This window comes from Molothrus aeneus, chromosome 3 (genome assembly GCF_037042795.1).
Source record: "Molothrus aeneus isolate 106 chromosome 3, BPBGC_Maene_1.0, whole genome shotgun sequence".
Taxonomy (NCBI): Eukaryota; Metazoa; Chordata; class Aves; order Passeriformes; family Icteridae; genus Molothrus; species Molothrus aeneus.
In genome coordinates, this window is record NC_089648.1 from 28,189,775 (window position 1) to 28,212,081 (window position 22,307).

General features: G+C 41.2%; 1 protein-coding gene across 1 annotated transcript in view; it reads right to left on the reverse strand.

Moving 5' to 3' along the window:
• The window catches only part of DAAM2 (dishevelled associated activator of morphogenesis 2), a 120,391-nt gene extending 98,310 nt beyond the window's left edge, over positions 1-22,081 (reverse strand). The window contains exon 1 of the mRNA XM_066546542.1: positions 21,887-22,081. Within this exon, the coding sequence (XP_066402639.1) occupies positions 21,887-22,060 (174 nt within the window). The 5' untranslated portion in view covers positions 22,061-22,081. The remainder of the gene's footprint in view (positions 1-21,886) is intronic.
• Between the last annotated feature and the right edge of the window lie 226 nt (positions 22,082-22,307).

A 22,307-nucleotide genomic window follows, 5' to 3' on the forward strand; every position in this document is an offset into this window, starting at 1 on the left:
TGCTGACAGATTTAAAAGCCCACAGAGATTTAAGCTGCAAAAAGGTACAAAAGAAATGCAAACAGTAACAAGGCGAGGTCAGTGCCAGCAGCCCAAGGTAGAAGAATCTGGAGGGTTATTTTAAACAAGAAAAAGTTTAAAAGGAAAAAAAATTAGCTGTGCAAAAAGAGTGCAAACCATGTGGAAATGTTTAGTGTGAGTTTCCAAACAAGGGGGCAGCCAAGCGAGGCAAGGAGTTTTATCCTTGCTATACACAATTAGAAAACTCAGGCCAGGATCACATTCTTGGGGGGGAGAGGGAGAGTGAAACTACATGTAAGGCCTTAAGACAAGCAAAGGAATGCTGCTAGAGGTCAAGCATGTGGAAGGGAAAGGAGGGGCAGATAGGGAATCAGAAATGCCAAGTTTGGAAGAACCATCATAGAAGCCAGAATATACATGAGCCGTCTGGGCTCAGCTGAATTCTTAGAAAAAAAATGATTGTTGTATTGACCTGCTTAATTAATGCTCTTACTTTTTTTTTTTTTTTTTTTAAGACAGTGCAGCTAACCTGGTTTTTTAATCCATAGTTCTTTTTCTGCTGGCAGATCAGACAAGCAGCAGAAGCTCTGCACAGAAGCTGTGCACTAAACTAAATGAAGATCTCAATCAATACAGTTCAAGACAACCATTTCATCAAAAGCATGTACCTACTGACTAAAACCACCCTGAGGACAGGATTCTGACACTGCAGCTTCTAGACACTGCTCTGGATACTGGCAGTATCAGAGATGTAAAGATAAATCTTTCAATGGGACAGTAAGAGTACGCAACTTCCAGTCACATAATTTTGCATCATGACATGCTTTTCAGGACAGAAGCCTAGAAAGTTAGCTTGAAAGGGTGGAAGATACAGAGGGAAAAATAGTGCATCCTGCATTATTGTGACTCAGGAGGGAAGAGGAAGCCAAAAGAACTTTAGAAGTCATCACATTAGCTCAGGTAGCATAGTAACAAGGAAACTCTTCAGGGTTTCTAGTCATAAGGGGATCCCCAAAGGTGGACCCAAACACACCTGCCTGGAAAACAGCACATGAAAAATGCCTTAACCTTAACTTTGAAAGTTTGTGCGTGTCTTTGTTAGGAGGTAAAATATTGGGTTCTAACACCCAGGACAGATGGGTGGGAAACAAGCACAAATATTCAGCAGGGAAAGAAACATCTCCAGAATGCAAAGCAGTAGTCAAGCTCCTCAACTCCCTTTCCTGGAGTTAGTGCTCATCAGGGTGTGCTCCTTCACAGAGAAGAAGAAAGGAGTGGGAAGAACTGAAGAGAACTGCATGTCCTCATCTACCTATACCATCAATCAAAACCTACCCTATTAAAAAAAAAAAATCTAAGAAACCCCTGCAAAATACAAGAAACATGAGACCTTCTGGAACTCTCCAAATCATTTTACCTCTGTCATTCTATAAAAGATGAAGAAAAGATCACTCTGCCTGTAGAGGAAAACCAAGGATCTAGCTAAGAAAGAAGACCCTGAATTAAGCAGGCTATTTTTCTATTCTGACTCGGGATCCTAATAGATGGCACATAAGGAAACCTGCTGCCTTGGAGGGAAGCAGGAGGAACAAGAAAGAATAAATTTCAGGAGGGTAATTTTGTTCGTGAACAGGTCATTCTGACCCAATGATAGAAGCAGATCTGTCAGCATACAGAAATTCAGAGTGCAGAGTTAGCTCAGTGATGGCAAGTGGCTATTGAAAAGAGAAAGGAATTGCCAAATTCGGCAGGAAAGGGGAAGAATGACAAACTGAATGCAGTCATCAAGACTGGGGTTGGAGCCAGACTAAGGAAGCCAATGTGATTGAATGCCCAGGGAGCAATTGAAAAGGGCAAGGAAAAAAGGGTCGGCCAGAACAAAGCAGGGAAAACTCCCTTCTCCAGCACCTGTGAAATTTTCCCAACAGAAACATTGTAATCCCTTTCTACACCTTGGATGGGCAGCTTGGTTCCAGCAATTTCATGCCCTGCTCAACAGAACTCAGCCTCCTGGCTCCTAAAAATGCTTGAAGTTGCATGAAACAGAGATTAAAAGGATATTTGCCAGGCTGGACTGAGGAAGATGTAAAGCATGCCCAGTTAATAGTGCGTACATTTCTCTCCTTCATTTATTTCCTATCTTATTTTATCTAGTGGTAGTTAATTCAGTTAATTTTCACTTTCTTGTGGGCATTTTATTTACTTACGTAGATTGAATTTCAATGATAAAACATTTAAAAATAACTGGATTTGAGGTTCAAATGCTTCCAGTCCAGTTCTCAGGCCAAAAGAGAAGATGGCCTCCATTCAAAATGGCTACAACCCAAGGAAATAAGAGACAAAGAAACAGAGCAAGGAGGAGGAATGGGTAGGAAACATAAATCCAGTATTTTGCAGGATTTAAAACCACATTATGTCCCTTGTTTTTGGGAACATTCATCAGAGCATGAAAGCTGGATTAGATACTGGGCAGCCACCAGCTCAGTGATGATACTCAAAGCTGTAGAAAAGCATTTCTCACCTAGACTGGGCAGTTCTTTGTTTAGTGACACAAAATTAAGTTAATAAAGGGAAAAAGTAAGATTTTGGTAAAGTGGAAGAGTGGTTCACTTGGAGAGAGACCTACTAAAGGTGAACTGTTAACACCTACCAAACATGCCTGCCTCTCTAAAGGAGAAACCTCAAGGCCATAAGTACACAGAGAACCACAGCTTCTGGTCTCCAGCATCCCCTGATTTGAAGTCAGAATCACAGAGGCCAAGAGTCCCAAACTTGGTTCTCCAGGGATATTCAGGCACCCATGGGAGGAGATATCCTCAGTTTCAGTTTCTCATTCTACTCATCCCAGGTCCACTGGCTGCTGGACTTACCAGTCATGGGGAGTTTCACACTGACTTAAGGTCAGACAGCTGCTTTATTTTGCAAAATACAAAAACCAACAGACCAAAACAGCCAACCAACCAACCTTTATACGTTAATGGGGTGCTTTGTTGTTGTTGATGATGTTTTGTTTTATCCCCATAAATGTTTAATGAGTCATGCATAGCATTTCCAGCATTACAAAACCCAGACTCCTCATATGATATGTCTACTGCGGGGAATAACTTGATTAATATGGGCATAACAAATATTTTGCCAGAAGGAAGGGGACATTTTGCTTATTTTCTTATGTTCAGTTGGATAATTGTCTTATTTCATCAATTTCTTATAATTTCAGCTACAGAGAGTGGCATTACACTTAATTTTTTTACCTGTAGGTCACAGTTTCTCTTACTTACTCTCTTGGGAGAGTATTCTGTCTATAAGCATCCTCACCAGGCCTGTGTTTCACATTTAATTGCTATCTTTGTGATTGAGAGATGTTAATGATATATAAGCATATTCTGATTTTTTTTTAACTTTATTTCTACCTACAAACATATTCAGGCAACTATTTAAGCATTATTTTAAAATTATATGCTTTTATGATCATCAAATGGAATAGCTTTGACGTGAAATCAATCTTTATTTTACAACATAGAATCCAACACTAAGAAATAACTCACAGGCAAACAGCCTTCAACACTCCCACTGCTCAGAGATGCCTATTTTGACTGTCTGATTACAGCCTTATTGCATTGATTGGTTCTTTAACAGCTGAAGTGTACTCAAGCAGAAGGACAGCCAGGTCTTCACATTAACAGGTTCCTTGGGAACCAGATGGCACAAACTGGAAAAGCTCCCCAGGAAACTCTCCTCTTCTTTGTTAAACTCAAAATGGAAACTTTAGAACTTCCAGAACAGATGAGGGCAGCAGTTATTTGACCTGTGATGAGCATCAAAAGTTTCAGAAGGCTGTGTGAAACCCTGCAAAATTCAAAGCCACAGAAACAGCTTTGTAGATGGTCAAACACTTTCCAACTCCCTGCCTCAAACAGCCTGGCTGATTTTGTGTTCCAGGTGAGTTATTGTCTCTTTCAAGATGGTGATAATGATGCTATTTGCAATATTTTTTTGCATCTCACCAGCATTACCTTTAATGATTCTTTGTGAGTCATCAATAAGGAAAACTGAGATTTTACACACTCTAGGACAGGCTTCACAATTTGAAGACTATTTATTTTAATAACTTGCCTAGAATGCTCACTTCAAAAATTTAAGTTCCAAGGGTACATTCATTTTCACATTATACCCACTGTCTGAATTTTATTTTAATGCACTGCTCTTACCGTGCTTGCTGTCCATATTCCCATATTCCTTTCATTCCCATGTTCATATTCCTTTTTTCTTTCTCTTGTACACACCTACCATTTCTTTTTCCCCTCACTAATCTTTTTCTCATTCCCCTTGACCTTTTTCACCTATCAAGTACAAATGCACTCTCCCTCATCTACCTCATCAATCATTCTCTCTCAGCACCAAATCCGCCCAGTTACAAAATCAATTACAATGCACTGCTGCCAGTATAAATTCCCTGTCCAGTATGATACCTGTTACTTCAGGTTCCCCAAGGTCATGTATATAGATGTCTGTCACCATGTCCCCAAAGAGGCCACATTCCAGTCCCACCAATGCTCCCAAGTGCCTTAGCACAGCTGACGGCCTTATGCTCTGAACAAATTTGTTAAAATCTTGTACAAACTAAGCAATGACTATGACACACCGTGGGATCCTATCCAGCATCCACTGGCAGGCCCCAGAGAAGGTTCATGTTCATGCGTAAATACTTCAAGAGGATCATTGATGGTGGGTTAATCAATGCTGAAATGCAACTCAAGCAAACACAGGACAGAAGGCACTGACATGCCTGGGACTTTAGAAGAAAGAGAAGAAGTGGAAGGAGATCAGGGGCAAGGTTGTCAGCAGCACACTACAAGCTTTTGGAATAGAGAATCCTATCCAACATAACTACTACCACTTTAAAAAAGGGACCCAGTAGTACCACATTGCTAACACGTGACTGAAAGCTGCATTTTCACATTAACAACAGCCCCAGGAACACTTATACTTCTGTTATATTTTGTTTCATGCTGCCTATGCCAGATTCCATTGGCAAATAACAAGCAGGATAGTCTGGTTGCTCTCATTCAAGCTGTGCCCACCAAAAAGGGAGTAGCAGAAATGCTCTTGTCATAAGTCCAGAGGCAGTTGTCCAAAAAACTGTTTCAGAGATAAGTGTAGTGAATGAATAAAGTAATGAACCAAAACAATCTTACTCAGATCTCAGTCTCTTTGCAAAGAACTTACGAATCCTTCAAATAGAAGAGATAAACCTTCCCTATTTAATCACTGCATCTACCTCCAGGGGACAGTATAAGCTTGCTCCCCTACAGTTTTCCTTCCACTGTTTTGTTCACTCCAGCTCCCCAGGCTGACATGTAAGAGGGTAGCCTGCAGGAAGAATGCCCATTTCCAATGCTGAGGAGGTCGATGAGGCATTCTCTGAAAGACTGCCAGTCTGAACTGTCAGTGAATGAGGTTCATTTGACTGCCCAAACCACCTACACTCCAGTACAAACTGGAGCAATGAACAGTGCAAAAGTTTTTGATCAGTCAACAGCATTACCACCCACACAGCTAGCATATCTCCAGGTGAAACACATTGGTCAAAAACTCCCACTGGGGTACCTGGTTTATGTGCTAAGCCTCGGATAACCCATGAAATAAAAAGCAAAATGAAACCCAAAACAAGCCAGTCCCTCCTTTCAAGCTCCTCTATCTCATCCTAACCCTTTGAATAAAAGCAGGCTTTGTAAAGCACATAAGCAGCACACTGTGAGAGGCATGGCAGTAACATTTAGATCAGTTTTACAACTGGTAAGAATTAGGTTCATCATGGTAAAACATCATTGGGTTCCATGTATTTGCATACACATAGTGTGTGCATGCGCAGATATGCATGCCTCCTACACCTTACATACACAAGAACCATACACACAAGGCATATCACGTAACATCGGCCCATACCCACAATGTTTTATCATTACATTTGTGCATTAGGAGACTACTGTGCACACATGAATTGCTAACCCAGCCTGTTGGCAGAGGAAGCAATGTTTACATTTCAGCTACTGCCACGGATCTGACTGTAAAGCAGAGAGGCAGACAAACATAAGGCTGCGATTCCCATTACACTCTTTTCCTCCATGCTTTTTCAAAAAGTTGCAGCTTTAAAACCCCTTCAGTACTAGGGGCCCAAATCTCTTGATTCTCAGTCATAACAGTACAAGACAGAAAGCACCTGATGTTTACATACTGAAAGATGTGTTTCTCCTCTACCCTGCCAACACAGAAGTTACTCATTCTTAAGGCTTAGCAGCAGCATCCATGAAAGGCACTGCTTTTTGGTGGAGAAATTCTTCACACACAAAGTCAACTAACATGGCTCCCTCTCATCCCCAAATGCACCCCTCATTATACAGCTTTCTTCTTCCCTTCTAAATCACTGGTTAATTGCTTCCTTGTTTCCTGGAGAAGAGCTAAATTGTGTCCTTCTCCTACTCCTCAAAGCGCTCTGTGACTTGACAGCACACAAGTACACACAACCAGCAATGCCTGTTGTGGCAATCCCCTCTCACAGACCACTTGAAACAGCATCTGCTGTTCATTTTTCTATCCTTCACAGGCCAACCACATGCTTGAGACAACAATCTGCTGGGCCAAACAGCAAGAGAAAGAATGAGGAAAACCAGTACCTTCAGTACTTCATGCAACAATACACACAGGTGTTTAGAGAGAGAAAAAGATCAAGACTCATACACACACTCTCATATGCAGAGCTATAATACAGGTAGAGCAAGAGGGACATTCCATGGATATGATTGGGCATATGAGAACAATAATGTAAAACAGCTGTCATCACAGCTTTTTCTGTTAAGGTGGGCTGCATGTCTCTGTCAGTGAATTTAAATGAGCCCAATGAGAGGGACAGGGATGAAAACTGAATGGTCAGGCTCGTGCCTAATCTAAATCCCCACTGCTGCAATTTAAGCCTATTACTTCTGGCCCTATCACCACTAATGTGGTGAGCAGATTTTTTTCCCTCCTCTTGATAACAGTTTCTGAGGCTGTTAAACACTGTTGTAATGTCCCTTCTCACTGAGGCTAAACAAACCCATCTCTTTCAGTCTTTCTTTGAGGATATGTCCTCTGGATCTCTCAGTCCTCTTCTAATTGACTTTTGGCCTTTACCCAGTCAAAGTACATCTTTCTTGAATTGCACTGTTCAAAAGCGAGGACAGTGCTCCAGCTGAGACCTTACCAAAGCTGAGTGCAAAGTTTATTTCATGCATCTTCCAGACTGCCCTTCTGGTTATATACTCCACATAGTCAATGACTTTTTTTTTTTTTTTATAAAAAACCCCTCAAAACCTACATGACTTATGTTCACTCATGCTCAACTAGAATCCCTAGTTTTTTCTCTGAAAATCTGTTCTTGGCTGCTTTCTGTCCTGAATTACCAGACTTGCTATTAAAAGGAGTTTTAACTGTCCCCCTTGAATGCCATCACTTTTTTTCACACATTTTTCCCACCTTATTTTAAGCTTATCTTTTAACATATGTACAGTATGGGTATGTGCCCAGTGACACACTTAGAGAGATGTACTGCTTACTGAGGGCTCATACTGGGCATATCAGTGAGAAACTAACAAGCCTCAGACAGTCAGCTGAGTATTATCCACTGCTGTTGTTTCAAGTGGGCACAAATGATATGAGCAGGAGCAGTCTGAGGAGTATCCAGAGGGATTACAGAGCTCTGGGAGCTGTGGTAAAGGACTCTGGAGGGCAGGTATCTTTTCCATCAATTCTCCTGGTCAAAGGGAAGGGGTTTGAAAGGGCCAGTTCAATCTGGTAAATCAACTAATGGCTACAGGACCAGTGACACCAGCCATATGTTTGTTATTTAGACCATGGGATTAATTTTGAGAAACCTGGTCTTCTGGGGCTGACAGGTCCATCTGTCAGAGAAAGGGAAGAGCATCTTCAGTTACCATGTCACCAAGATGGTGAAGAAGGCTTTAAAATAAAGTTGTGGGGAAAGGGAGCCTCAATCCATCTATTCCTACCAATCTGATGTCAGTGTCAGCAATAGATGCCCAGATACTAGACAGGGATCACATGTCAGCAGGAGAGCAGCGAAAAGGAATTCCAAGCACTGCTGCCAGTAACTCAGAGTCATCAGAGACCCTACTAAAATGCCTCCATATATCGTGTAGCATGGGGAATAAACAAGAGGAGTTTGAGATGTGTGCATGCCTGCAGGGCTTTGATCTCACTGGCATCACAGAGGCGGCTCCTCCGAGCTGGAATGGAAGACTCTTTAGAAAGGTCAGGTAGAGATGATGAGGAGACAATGGTGCCCTCTATGCCAGTAACCAGCAGAAATGCAAGGAGCTCTTCCTGGGGATGGAGGAAGAGCTGACCACTAGCTTACGGGTCACGTTCAACGGAGGACAGGGACAAGTGACATTACTTGAGTCTGCTGTAGGCTGTCTGGCCAGGAAACCCTTCTGTAAACAGACAGGAGCAGCCTCGCAGTCACAAACCCTGGTCCTCCTGGGGGACTTCAACCACTCCCATATCTGCTGGAGGGACAGCACAGCAGAGCATAAGCAATCCAGGATTTTCCTGGATCAAATTGATGATCATTTCCTAACAGATGTGCTCTGTATTTCACCATCCAGTCAATTAAACGAAAACACCAAACAGAACTCAAGCTGTTCTACCTCTCCTTGATACAGTTTTTCCATCATGACAGGTGGCAAGTCCTCTGGTCAAGTGCCAAATTTACCTCTACATTCTGATTTATATATTCGGTACCAAATACCTCTCTCAAACAGAGCTTCCAGCATCAGCATATATAACACTAAATAAAAATAAAATCTGCTGTTTCAGCACAGTGCCCATTTTCCACCCCTTATTTCCTTTCCCTCCCCTCATTTCCTCCCTCCCTTCCCTCTCCCCGTGCCAGGGTTTGTTTTTCATGCCAAGGTCCTCTAGCTGAGACCCTGTATGGAAAGGTAGATGTGGGAAAGGTTATTAGGAAACTGCCATCTAAACTGCTACCTTTCCGGCTTCCACACCCTCTCCCTCCCTACAAAGTCCCCTCTGTTCTGTTTTAATACTAATGAGTTCAGAGGAGGTTCCTAGGCTGGAGCAATTCACAGTCTAGACTGTGCCAAAGTACACAGGCACACACCTCTCTGATCGCTTCCTGCCCAAACACAGCCCTGCTGGCTCAACCTTCAAAATGTGGGCTGGGGATTGCTGCTGCTGCTCTGCCAAAGGCAGCCTGAATTTCCAGGGGCGTCAGTGCCACCTACTCCTCCCCTCACAGCTTTATCCTCTTGTGTGCATCCTATTTGCCATATGCCCCTATAGAGGAAAACAAGGGTAAGTCAGAGCTTGGCTGACCTTTAAATCTCTGATAAAATATTACGTAAAAGGGCAGGAGGAACTGAGACGCTGGTTAAGAATTTAATGAGCAAAATTAACATCTTGTTGAGATTTGTGCAGCTTAGAAGCACATGCTCAAACTTATACACAGGATAAACTCACAGGAGCTCCACTAAATCAACATCATTTTCTGGCAGAAGTTCAGCTTTACACAGACAAAAGCAAAATCAGAAGCTAGTTTAGTTGTTCGCTTGCCTTCTGAGTTATTATTCCAAATTTGGTAGTGCAAACCAGAAATCAGAATGCCCCAAACTCCATTAAATTGAGTGGACTTACTCTGGATTTACACCAGTGGAAAATATTAATTAAATAACCTCTTTTAAATTGTAACAGACTAAACCTCTGAGCTTAACCACCTTTAACAGGAGCTGGCTCTATAATCTGTGGCATGGATTTCCAACATAGAATAGATTGAAAAGTTTATCAGTCTCCTTTTCATTAATTGTTAACTTTTACTTCAATAAATAAAGATGATCTGTATTTACTACTAATCCATCCAGACCAGCAAGAATATCATCCACATATAAGGCTTCTGTTATCTCCTCTGGGTTGAAGAGGGAAGAGGAGGGAAATTCCACAATTCTCTTCCCTCACATAACCAGAGTATTTCCATAGTCAAACAGTGAATTGAAGGTATGACAGTATATTTGGTTATTCACACACACCCTGTCCTGTCTCATTGCTCAAGTATTCTGATAAGCAGAACAGAAACTACTGCACTGACATCATTGGGCTTAAGAAAACACCACCTAAGATGCTTTTCTCTCTATATTTCCACTAAAGAAATTATGAGAAATTTTCACAAATTGCAGCAAAAAGAGTAAGAGAAGAATGAGCATGTGTCTTGCATTGTCTCCTAACAACAAATCATAATTGCATTTAGTATCTGGTTAAGCATTTGTAATCTAAAGTTCTTCCACATCATTAATGTATAAGCCAACAGCTTCACACCAAGCAACAAAACTTGTGCAGCTGTTCCTTTCTATTCAAGATGTAATGCTGAAACACAGCCACTAAAGCAATCCCAATGGATTTTCCATGACTCAGGGATCTCCCTGGACACCTTCCAAACTGCGAAACTGCAATCTGCTTTCCCCTTGTAATTTCCTTTGGAGAAGTTATTCTTCAAGCCTCCACCTAGTAAACTATTGCATAACACTGTTGTGCATGCTGCTAACCTTTTCCAAAGATTGTTAAGTGTGGGCAGTCTTTCCTTTCCTTTATGTGGTCAACAAATGATGGGAAACTGCAAAATTAAAAGACGCCCTGAAGTGTTTTTAATGTAAAAGTGCATAAAATATATAAATGTCAACGAGGGCCTTTTTGCATACACCACTGGGTCTACAGGAAGGCAGTAGATTCTTGCATCAGATTCTCCTTACAAAAAGAACAAGTAGATAACAGCAGGGCAATGTCTATGACAGGAGGCAGTAATAGAGATTTGCCCCCAAGTTCTTCAATCCAATAAATTTGCCATTGGAAGACTCCTGTGCTGCCTATAATCTACACATGCTTCATCTTTTCAGCACCTTTCCAATCTGGCTACAATTATGCATTAAAACTACCCTAAGAAGCATTACTATTCCCTGCTTCACACAGGGGAAAAAAAATGCTCACAAATACACGAACTTAGTTGTGTAAATTTGCAGAGGTAGCTAAGAAAATGCAATGTCCTTGAAAGGTTTTCCTCCCATCAAGCTTACAGACAACAAGGTACCTAATGTTAAAAGCTCTGGGGCAGTGCTGCTACAGTGCCAGGTGGGAGGTATCTGTCTGTACTGCCTAAGAATAAAAAACATCAAAACAGCAGTGGCAGTCTGGTGTGATGAGTGACAGACAAAGCACCTTCTGGCACTCGCTTTCCATGTGCTGCTCCCACCTGGTGCTGAAGGATGAACAGAAGGACCTCTGCTGTATTGAGTGACACCAAAAGCTTCTACTTTCCTCGTGTGGAGCAAGGTGCCAGGAAACTGCTGACCTGAAAACCTTCTGCCCTAAAAAGGTGCTACTCCATCCACCTCACCTGTAGCACCTTGTGCTCTCCACCTTGGAGTCTTGCACACCAGGCAAAGAGGCCATTTTCCTCCAACAATGGAAGAGCAATCCCAAATCACCTCAACAGATCCCCTAAATGATAAACAAACTTGAGTACTGTTTGAAGATAGAATCCACCTTCAGAAAGGCACAGAGACATGACATAATTACAAACCCTTTTCCCCCACTTTCCCTCAGGCTGTATGATGTACTATCGGAGCCATGATTATATCTGATATAAATTGTTACTAGGTGAGCAACTACAGAAACTAATCTTAGTCAACATATTAAAAAGATGATACTTCATGATTGTTATCATGCTCTCCATTCAATTATCTTATTTTGTTAACAGTTCCTCTAAAACCCCAGCTACAGTCTACCTCTCTAAAGATAACTACTATCGGGCAAGACACATCCCATTCTGTTTCTCAACCTTTTCTCTTCACTGGAAAATTTCACTGCTTCCCCAGCTTCAGGTGAGGAATTATTACAAATTATTACAAATTTATAAGGTCTTCATTGACAGAGGGATCTGGCTTCCCCTTTCTTGCTGACATCAGGCTAAGTATCAAAACATGCCTCCTACAGTATGTCAGATTTGGCCATTCCTCTATAAGCTGCAGAAGAAATAGACATCTGTCATTCAACCTCCCTTGATCACTGTTCATCACTCCAAAAGCACAGCCAAAAGATCATCTTGGCCTAGCATTCTTTCCATATCATCTCCATCTTTGTAATCGGTCTTCACTCTCCCTTCAGCACCACAGCTACTTCATTTGTTGTGTCTTTTTCTTCAATACTGTGGAAGACACTTTTCCTTCTTATCACAATCTCCTGTCCAGTTACAATCTGGTCAACAAGGTCTTTGCAAGACATGGTACTTTCCTCTTGTCATTTCTTGCAGATGCATTTCTGGCTGGCACTTTCTCATCCCATATTATCTGTCTTATCTGTTTTATAACAACTCTCACCTTTCCTTAGCTGACCAAATCTAGATTCAAATATTGTCTCCAGAAGGTGAGGGATGAGGTCTTAATAATAGATTTCTAAGCCATCAAATAGAACTCTGAAAAACATAAGACACTAAATAAAGAGAATTGAAAGATAGAAACTGCAGAAGGGCAGGAATCATACTCAGAGAAGCTATTCCAAAATGTTGGGGCAAGAGGACATCCCTGTACTGCTGCTGTTTATGCTATTTCTACTGAAGAGAGCCCACTCTCTAAGTCAGCAGGCAAAGTGGCAGGAAATATATGAGAATGCTGGTGCAATATTAGGAGGAGGGTAGAAAATCGTCTATTCTGTATCCATCCAAGTATAGCTGGAAAAGCCCCAGAAAGCTGAAATAGAGATAAGCTAATTTGATCCTTCCAGCTAGCATGTATGACTCCTACTATCAATATCATCTCAGTGTTTTATCAACTTCAGCAGCCTTCAGGCTCAATCCAGAAAGTTGCTGACACTTTGTTATAGCCACAGTGGAACACAAAAACCGTTCAAATATTAATTATGCCTTACTAAGGAAAAAGGCCAGAGTAGAGTTTTATGGGTTTTTTTTTTCCTTTTTCTTTTTATATTATGCTGCCTAACATTTGCATCTATGCCAAAACATGATAGTATTAGCAAATCAGGTGATAAAGGTGTTAGAAAACATGGCCACAAGATTTCTGCACATTAAGTATATCTACCCTATCCATGATTTCAGGGTTAGGATATCATGACAGCTCTTGAGCATTCAATAGAGGGAAGACATAAGATTGACAACTTAGCACTTCCATCCTCTAGTGGTAGATCTGTTCTTTCCCCTTCCTTCTGTATCCCAAGCTACATATCTACTGCAGTCCCAAAATCCCGTACTTCTGCTCTTTTGCCCTACATGTACTACATGCATTTCCCTGCATGTTCCCATGAAACAACAGCACTGCCCTGTTAAAAATATGTAGTCCTGTGAGAGCTTCCTCAGGCATTTCATGTCTATTGTAAGTAAATAATTCTCAGAACACTCAGACACTCCCTTCAAGTATTCCGACCATGACCCTTCCCACTTTTCAGAAAGGCAGTCAGTATGCTCTTCTTGGGATATTCAGAAGCCAACAACCACCACAGACACAAAAAATACTACACAGGCCAAATTTCAGTCCATGGAAAATGATGTAATTCAGCTACTGTCTTAACTGAAACTGAACTGGTTTACACTGTGTTCATCTGTCCATAAGCCTTGTAGTAATGCAACAAGATCTAAAACTCAGTGTATGCCTGTACAAAATCCTTAAAACTGCACACGTACTTTGGTGACAGCCCCAGCTTCTTCACACCCAAAATCTCACACATAAGACCAGGTTTGGATTTACATTTGTTTACACAGCTCTATTGATTTTCAGACACAGAGTGTGAGATCTGGCTCCCATCTCCTGCTCCTCTCCCAGCAGCTGTGTCTCACACATTTGCATAGTGACTGTTGCTTCTTACACAGCTGGTCAGGGAGCTGGGAGCTGCCAACCAGCTGCACCTGCTGGAAGGGAGCCTAAAGTGACAGCGCAGCTGGTGCTGCACTCAGGGCCATAAGCCTGTCCCTACCACAGGAATTCAGGCGTAGGTGAGCACCTGAAAGGGGAAGCTGTCTCTGCCACAAAGCCTAAAATGCAGTACCTCTTATGGATTTGAACTTGAATTCAACTACAGAAAGCTTCTTTATAGTGCATTAAAATCAGAGACATGTGCACATGTCTTGCATATGAGACACATATAAAGCAGAACCAGCATTATGAAAACCTCTCTGTAGAGTAGGAAGGAAAGAAGAAACATATCCCCTGTATGGAAAAATTAAAAAGAAAAGAGGAATCCTGAGTATGTTCCATCTTGGACTATGCTGGACATAAAGGAATTTTGTGCATAACTAGCCAGACTTTGATACCATGAAGAGCTTTTACCTCCTGAGCCTCAGTAACCTTTGCTTCAGAAATTTTAAACCAATCAGTTCTTTTGCCATTATTATAATAGAAGAAATTGCATCTGAGTGTGTGAAAAATATTGATCTGCCAACTATAAACTAAGCCAAAAGAAAGGGACGTCTTTGTGGGCTGCCCACCATCAGTGAAGAAAGTGATTCGCAACCCCAAAGTTTTGGACTTTTTCTACTTTCAGAGACAGCATCTTCTGCTCAGAGGGCAATGCCAAGGCTTCTTCCTGGATATGAGCCTCTTTTCAGGAAACTTCTGCCTTGGTCTCACCAGCAGCATTTTCTTACAACCTCCACTGGTTCATCCTCATTAAGTGCAAGAAAGGAAGTAATAACTGGGGTGGGGAGTCTCCACTGAGCCAAGGCCAGCAAAGCCTCCTAGTTTGCTGAAGTCAGAGCTTATCAAATACAAATAGAAATTAAGGACCTCTCCAGCTGTCAATTGTGTTTGGCATTACACTTCCTGACAGATTAGGTAGATTAATTAATTACAGAGAAGCACAGAAGGGATGAGGGATGGGAAGATGGAATTAAATAACTTCCTCTTATGTGAAAAACACAATAGAGGGACTTTTAAATTATGGTTGCACAGAAATTTGCATTTAGCAACAGCTCAAAGCTGCAGGCCAGTCAGAGGCATAGCCTGAAACTATGATTTACATGCAGGGCAAGTGACACAGAAAGTAAATCCCTGTATTCAAATGAATCCAGCATTAGGACAGAATAACTTAAAAGACTAATAATTTGAAACTAAACACTTAGACCTTGGTCACATGCATGAACTTAAATGAGAGTAAATGCGGTTATCAATGCACATGACAAGTGTTTGGGGGTTGAAGCAAGGAGCTATCATGCATGTCTTTCTAAGTCACAATTTTTCAATGAGAAACAAAGGACTTAAATAAGCTTCACACATGGAAGATACTTTTCTGGAAAGGTGTTGCTCCATACTGAGACAGAATAGGTAACTCTGCATCTATGCTTCCCAGAAATATTACGAGAGAGCTGGAGGAGAAATAGGGAACTTTTTTCTTCAAGCCCAGCAGCAAACACACAGAAACAGACCTGATGCCCTCTTGTTCCTACATACATTGACATATATTGTCTATATTCACATGAAAGATCACAGTGGAAGCATTTCTTGGTTTTTTTACCACATAAATACTCTTTCAGGCTGCAGAGCCAAAAAATGGGCCTCACAAACACTGCCACAGCTAGGACTCGGCAAGCTTGAGTGGGACTGGTGATATATGGGAGTGCTTATTCAATGTGGTGAAGCCTAGTTTTCATCTGAGCTTTATGTTGTATCCATTACACTAAATGTTCTGCAAGGGAGAACTAGGCATGAAGGGAGCTTGCTACTTCGAAGTCAGCTGTTTGCCGTGGAAACCACCTCTACAGTTATTTAGGTTTGGATCTCATCTCCCTGTAGCTGCTGAAGGTATGTTATCCAGTGTGTGCCAAACTTATGCCTTGCTCAGAAATTGCTTTGCTTCCTTTGACGAAATAAATAAAAATTCCCATATGCTTCCATGCTTTACCTTTCTTTCAATATAAAACCCCTTTCCTTTCTTTTCTCATCTTTCTCTTCTGTGGGAAACAAGACAATAATCAGAGTTTTTCTCTCTTTTAAGGCAGAGAAAGAAAAGATGTGAAGAGATTTCACAGAGAAAGCAAAGATCAGAATTTTCCCAAACTTTATGCTACTGATCATTTAATCTAATGCTAATATAATGACCCCAATGTTCCTTTGCCTCTGTGCTGAGAGAATTAGCACAGATACACTACGTGGATGGCTCATGTACTCAGAGAACACTAATCAACTCCTTTCAGCATTCTGGAACTAAAGTGCTTACAAATACTAGCCTGGTGTGTTGAGAAATCAAGAGAGCACCATAATAAACAGAACAGGAGTAAATATCAGCCTACTTCCATGGTTCTGTTTCAGACAAAGATGAAGTCACTGATTAACTTAGGAAGGGATTTATTCACTGCCATTTTTTCCAGCTAGATACCTTGGCTAGTTCATCTTTAATTCAGAAGGTGAGTCAACTTTGATGCTTAGGCATTATATTTCACATAATGAACTCAGAGGTGATGAGATGAAAGACTAAGAGATGAATTTAGAGCTGTGTCAAGAAGGGACATACTTCCATGTTCTTGTGGTCACTGTTGCAGGGCACTGCAGACAGAAACCAAGGTCACAGTTTCAATCATGGTTCCCAGAATGGGCTGAGGGAAGGACAGAGGCCTTTATTCAGCACTTGCTTCCATCTTCATTTGATTGCACTCAGACAATATTACAGGGAAAGTATGGGTTTGATTTCAGTGGTCTTATTGTTCAGGAATATATAGCTGTTCCATATCCATCTTCTCTACAAAATCTGGGGGTTTTGGATAGGATCAAAACACTAGATCTAGAGAGGGAGAGAGAAAGAGTGTAGGCTGCCTCACCTGAGCAGCAACCTACCTCTCTCAGCAATTCAATGGATGAGAAGAAGTTGAAAGGCAAGCCAAAACAGGTGGTGGATAATCCTAATTTTTTCAAATATAGAGACTTCCTAAGTATTTATACTGCTCTTCAACAGTAAATAATGTACCTTCAGAATTTATGCCAAAAATACCTATGAAGTTTTGTTCTGGAAAAGTCTGTGAAGAGGGTAAATATCAATATGAACAAAAAGCACCCAGAAAGTCAACAAAACTCCTTCCTTAGGGACTCAGAGAAAAAAAAATTATAAAAAAAAAAAAAAAAAGAATGAGGAAAAAAAGTCACAAACTGAAAATGAAGTGGATTCAAATGCAATGTAAGAGAAACCACGACAGGGAATTCCAGTCTAATATTCCACCTGAGCTAAATGCGAGAATGCTTCAAGGGCAGATAAGACCACAAAAGTATAGCAGTAAGCATTTCTCAAATCTTCCCCAGTATAAGAATCTCATGTGCTGAAGGAACTCATTCAAGTTTCAAGGATATAACGATACTATCAACTTTGAAAATGTAAACTCAAAAGACAATTCCATTTCTGCCCCAAGGACCTTGCATCTTAAAATAAAGAATTTTGCACTCCACCTTCTCAAATACCATGACCATGTCACAGTCACTAACTAAACAGAAACAACAAAAGCACAAGCTTTTCACACTGCTCTTTCCTCTGTGCTAGCATTCTTCAATATGTTTTTGTTTTTTCTGAATTGCTACCATTTAAGTCACCCTTCTTGGTACAGTCTGAGTTAGAATCTGGGATCGGGCTGCTGTTATAAAAGATCTAGATGGCAAAATCTTTAGTGTCAAGGAGCACACCACCTTTAACCATCTAGAATAGTCCAGGATTCTAACAATGAGGAGAAAGTATCAGAATCCACCGTGACAACAATACACTACTGCTAACAAATATGAACAAGGACATGGAGAAGCTGTTCCATGAAAAAAAGTTACTTCCTTTGCCTTAGAATAGTTCTTCCAGATCATTCTGTAGCTCCTGTTGAAGGGAAAACATGTGTCTAGCACAGATATTCTTGCCAGCAGGCACAAAACCATTTTGGAGCCCACCAACAGACCACCATCTGCAGTAATACTTTACCACTATATGGCAGTATGGCAACAGAAGTGATGCTGATCACATCAGCCTCGATGGTTAGCTAGGGCCAGTTTTACAATATGCAAGGTACAGGACCAGTCCACACACCCTGCTGCCTAGAGCTTCCCTCTCTGCTTGTTCATTGAAGGGAATATGCTAAAGCTAGCTGTTCGGTCCTCTTTCACAAAAGCAGCCTTTGGAGGACAAAACTTGTGGTCATAAATATTTTTGCTTGCTTTGTATTTTATGCATCTAGACTTTGATAAGAACTTACCTGTACTGCTACCACTGCATTCATCCCAAGGCAGTCACTGCCAGCAGATGGCCTGAGAGCTGGTAAATCATCTCCTGTCTTAGCCCAAACCAAATTATTCCAAATCACCATAAGCCATCATCTTCATTCAGACCTATTCTATGCACATGTTCCCAGCACAATAAATCAAGTCAGAATTTAGGGCCTATCAGGAGTAACTATTTCTGTTTTAATTTTCTAATTAATCAGAACAGGCATAAACATAGGCTCCAGCTTCAAGTAACACATAAGCCTAGAATTGTTTTTCTGGTTGAGTGGTAACAAGAGCAGCCGTTTCAGCTGAAATCAGCATCACCTTATCATCTCACAGTCACTGCTTTGGTCAGAGTCCAGTCAGGCAGGTGCCGTTACATAGCTGGATGGTCTGGGTACATCTCCCAAACAGAGCAGCTCACACACGTATATCTGCCTCAGTCTGGAGGCTACACAAGCAAGTTTGAAAGCTTGGAATAGGTCTTCCCCTTGAAAAATGGACATCTCCAAATTCACTTTTCAGGGTACTATTAAGTAGCACAACAACAGCAGAAGACATGCTCCTGATCCTCAAAATGCCAGTCTTCCTCAGAAAGGGAGGTAAAAACATACTGAATATTTACTGGATTAGAAAATTCATCACAAGGGAGACTTCTCCAGCACAGCTACACTCATCTTTTCTTGTCATTAACTCTTCCATGGGAAAAATGTCCCAGATTTTAACTGCAACAAGGGAAAAAATAAGGCTTTTAAAAATTCATTCAACCACACCAATGTTTCATTATACCCTTTGCAGAGCAGATGGCAAGATGATGCTATACCCCCTGGGCCTGCTTCAGGGAGCTAACACAAATGCTCTTCTCACTACACATCTCAGATGATGTTGGTGTCATCATTTCACTTGGGGATTTGGGTCAAAAGGCTTTACACTCAAATCTGGTTTTTATATAGTACAAGTGCACCCCGGCTAGACCCTCACGGATAAGCAGCAGGGAGTGAGCACACAGCACAGAGCTCTCTCAGGCACTTCCAGGTCGCTGATTTACCCTGCCGCATTTACAGACTGGATCTTTCTAATCCAATTAAAATCTCATCTGAGCTGTCAATACAGATGTAGCCTGGTTTATTTTAGTGTCTCATAGAACATGCATTAATCCAGGCCTGTGGACAAACTAGCCCTTCTAGGCAAAGTCTGCATTTTGCCAGCCCAGTTTCCAGCCCAGGTTCTCTCACACATAGAGCCCTCAACTGCTCTCATGTTACCTGTCTAATCAGGAACTCCTATGGACATCACTGCCATCCTATCTGGCTGCTTCATTAAATGTGTGATGTACACCATTACCCTTCTGAAAAATAGCACTTTTCTTTCCCATCTCACTTCTCATGCAACAATGGCTGGGGTGCTATCATTAAATACAAGAACTGAATATGATCTGTTTTCATTTCAATGTCTTCATTTGTTTGAAATGCATATGCCAGTTACAAGCTGTCAGCACATTTAATAAGTTATAGCAAAAACCAAAACTCTCAAACTACTGGGGCCAAAAATTTTTACAGATCATCACATATACTTGTCATTAAATTTTGCAGCAGAAACATTATAAATTATATTTTTTAATAGACTTCCATAAGGCAGCTGTAAGCTGTTTTGCCACAAGCAAGCACATGGAACACCAGTATTTGCCAGACATAAAACCAGAAGTTAAAAGCATCATTAATACCACCACAAACTCTCAAACTCCTCATAAAACTGATACACTCAAGCAGGTCTTTCACTATGACCCAAAGGTAAACAAGTTCAAGGTTTAGCAAGCCAAGTTCAGGAGCAAAGCACATCTGTTGGTGATATCTTCAGCAAGGCTAGATTGAATGCTTCAGTGGATCCTGCTACTGGAGAGAGCTGAACTTTGATACAGCAGTTTGAGCTTTGCATGTGAAAACGAACCGTTAAGCAGCATCCAGAAATAAATTGTCAGCAAAGCAGATTACAGGTTACACTCTTACTCTTGAGAGATACCTGTCACCACCAGGAATTCTCCACAGTCAGCTGCATTTTCTAAGAGGGACTCAAGTAGTCTCACGTAAAAAGAAAACTGACCTAAATATAGACGAGAATTTTGTGAAATATTTCCATAAGAGGAGATTCTCCATTTGCAAATTATTTCAACGCAAATAGACTCTTCTGCTGAACACATTATTCTTCCTGAAACAGCTGCAAATCCTACTGACTCATTTCTAAGTCACTGCCACAGAATACTGAAAATCCTAATGGGTACTGGGGAAGCGTAAAGTGAATGGAAAAGAAATCCATACCAATTTACTATGTACACAGAAGGCGACTTCTGACTGAGGAAGTCCTTGAGCTGAAAACTGCTAGAGGGTTCGAGAGTATCCTGGAAAAGACCACCCTATGGCCACACCTTATAGTCTCCAACACCTTGTATTTTTCCCTAGCCATTTGCTTTGGACCCCATCTTGAACCTGAAGCCTGGGCTAGGTTGTCAGACCACTGGTCTGACAAAGAACAGCTGTCCCTATATTTGATATGACAGACTATAGTTGCCCATATACTAACCTCCAGTTGCATATGCAAATGTCATAGCTCTTTTCATTGTTATAGAATTTCAAAGCTATGGTCATGGACAGAATTTATTGGGCTAATGTTACAAGTGTAACGTAGGAAGACTACTGGCAAATTTCTCTAATGCTGAGATCCAGTATTTTCTGTTCTGTTCCTCACCTCAGTGTCACTCCTCAGGCATATACACACTTACAGATATCTCACTTTACATAAGCTCCAGTCTCAGAATGGTAATGAGAAACCTAATCAGCTGCATCAAATGGGCATCACCTTTACGACACAGTTTGCAAAACAACCCAGCCCTATGACCTCTGCCTGTGTTTTGCATTCCGGCTGAACAAGAAGACAAAGACAGTGAAGTCATTTGATGCCAGGCATGAAAAGCAAGTGTCTGGCTCCTGGAGTCTGCAACATTTACCACAACAGAAAACAACAAAGTTCATCTGAAATAATTCCTTCTCTTCCTGTTTATGGCTGTTGCTGCAACAGCACCATTTCATGGTTCAAAGGCAACTGTGTGATGAAACATAATTAGCATGGTCACCTGATTCTTATACCTCATCAGCAGAATGCTCCTCATCAACAAAACCAAATAGCCCTCACTTTACAGATCTGCAAACCCTAAGATTTTCCACTTCATTACACTATACAGCAGATTTCATCCCAAAGCTGTAAACAAGAAATTAACTGTCAGCTCTCTCCAGAGAACTTGAGAGGTTCCTTCTAATATGCCCAATCCTACATAGTCGCTATGAGAATAAATAAACACATTTAAACATTTTGTTGTACTTCTACCCAGTGCCACTATCATCCATCTTGTTGCTTGCCACCCTTCTCCTACCAAGTAACTACACATAAAAGAATGAAAAGGTTTTTCTAAAAGCGTCAACAGAAGCTCTCTGATAAATCCCTTAAATCCTCTTATTACTCCTTTAAAGGGAAAAGTCCATCCACCTCATCAATATATCAATCTGTCAGCAGAAACATACCACAAGTTCGGCGAATCTGGCATTGAGCTCTTCTGCTGGTGGAATTGGGACAGAAAACTCAAGGAATTGGAGGGGATTATTGTCCTTGAGGTTGATTTCAGGGAGGTCGCTGCCTCCAAAACAACAAAGAAACCCCAAGGCATGACGATTCCTCTTCCGGGGGGCCATGATCATGGTGTAAGGTGCTATCTTCTAATCATGTTCTGTAGGAAAAAAAACAAAACAAAACCAACAGACATTAGATGATACAAAAGACAGTTGAATCTATGCAGCTCTGTGCAGTTACAATGGCTGTCACTGGACTAACAGAAGGAGCTGGTATCCAAAAGAACAAAATAAATACTCAAGCAAGATAAGGTAACTAGGCCTTCATATGGTATTAACATGTTCTTCCAAGGCAGTGTAGAATTGCTTCTCCCAG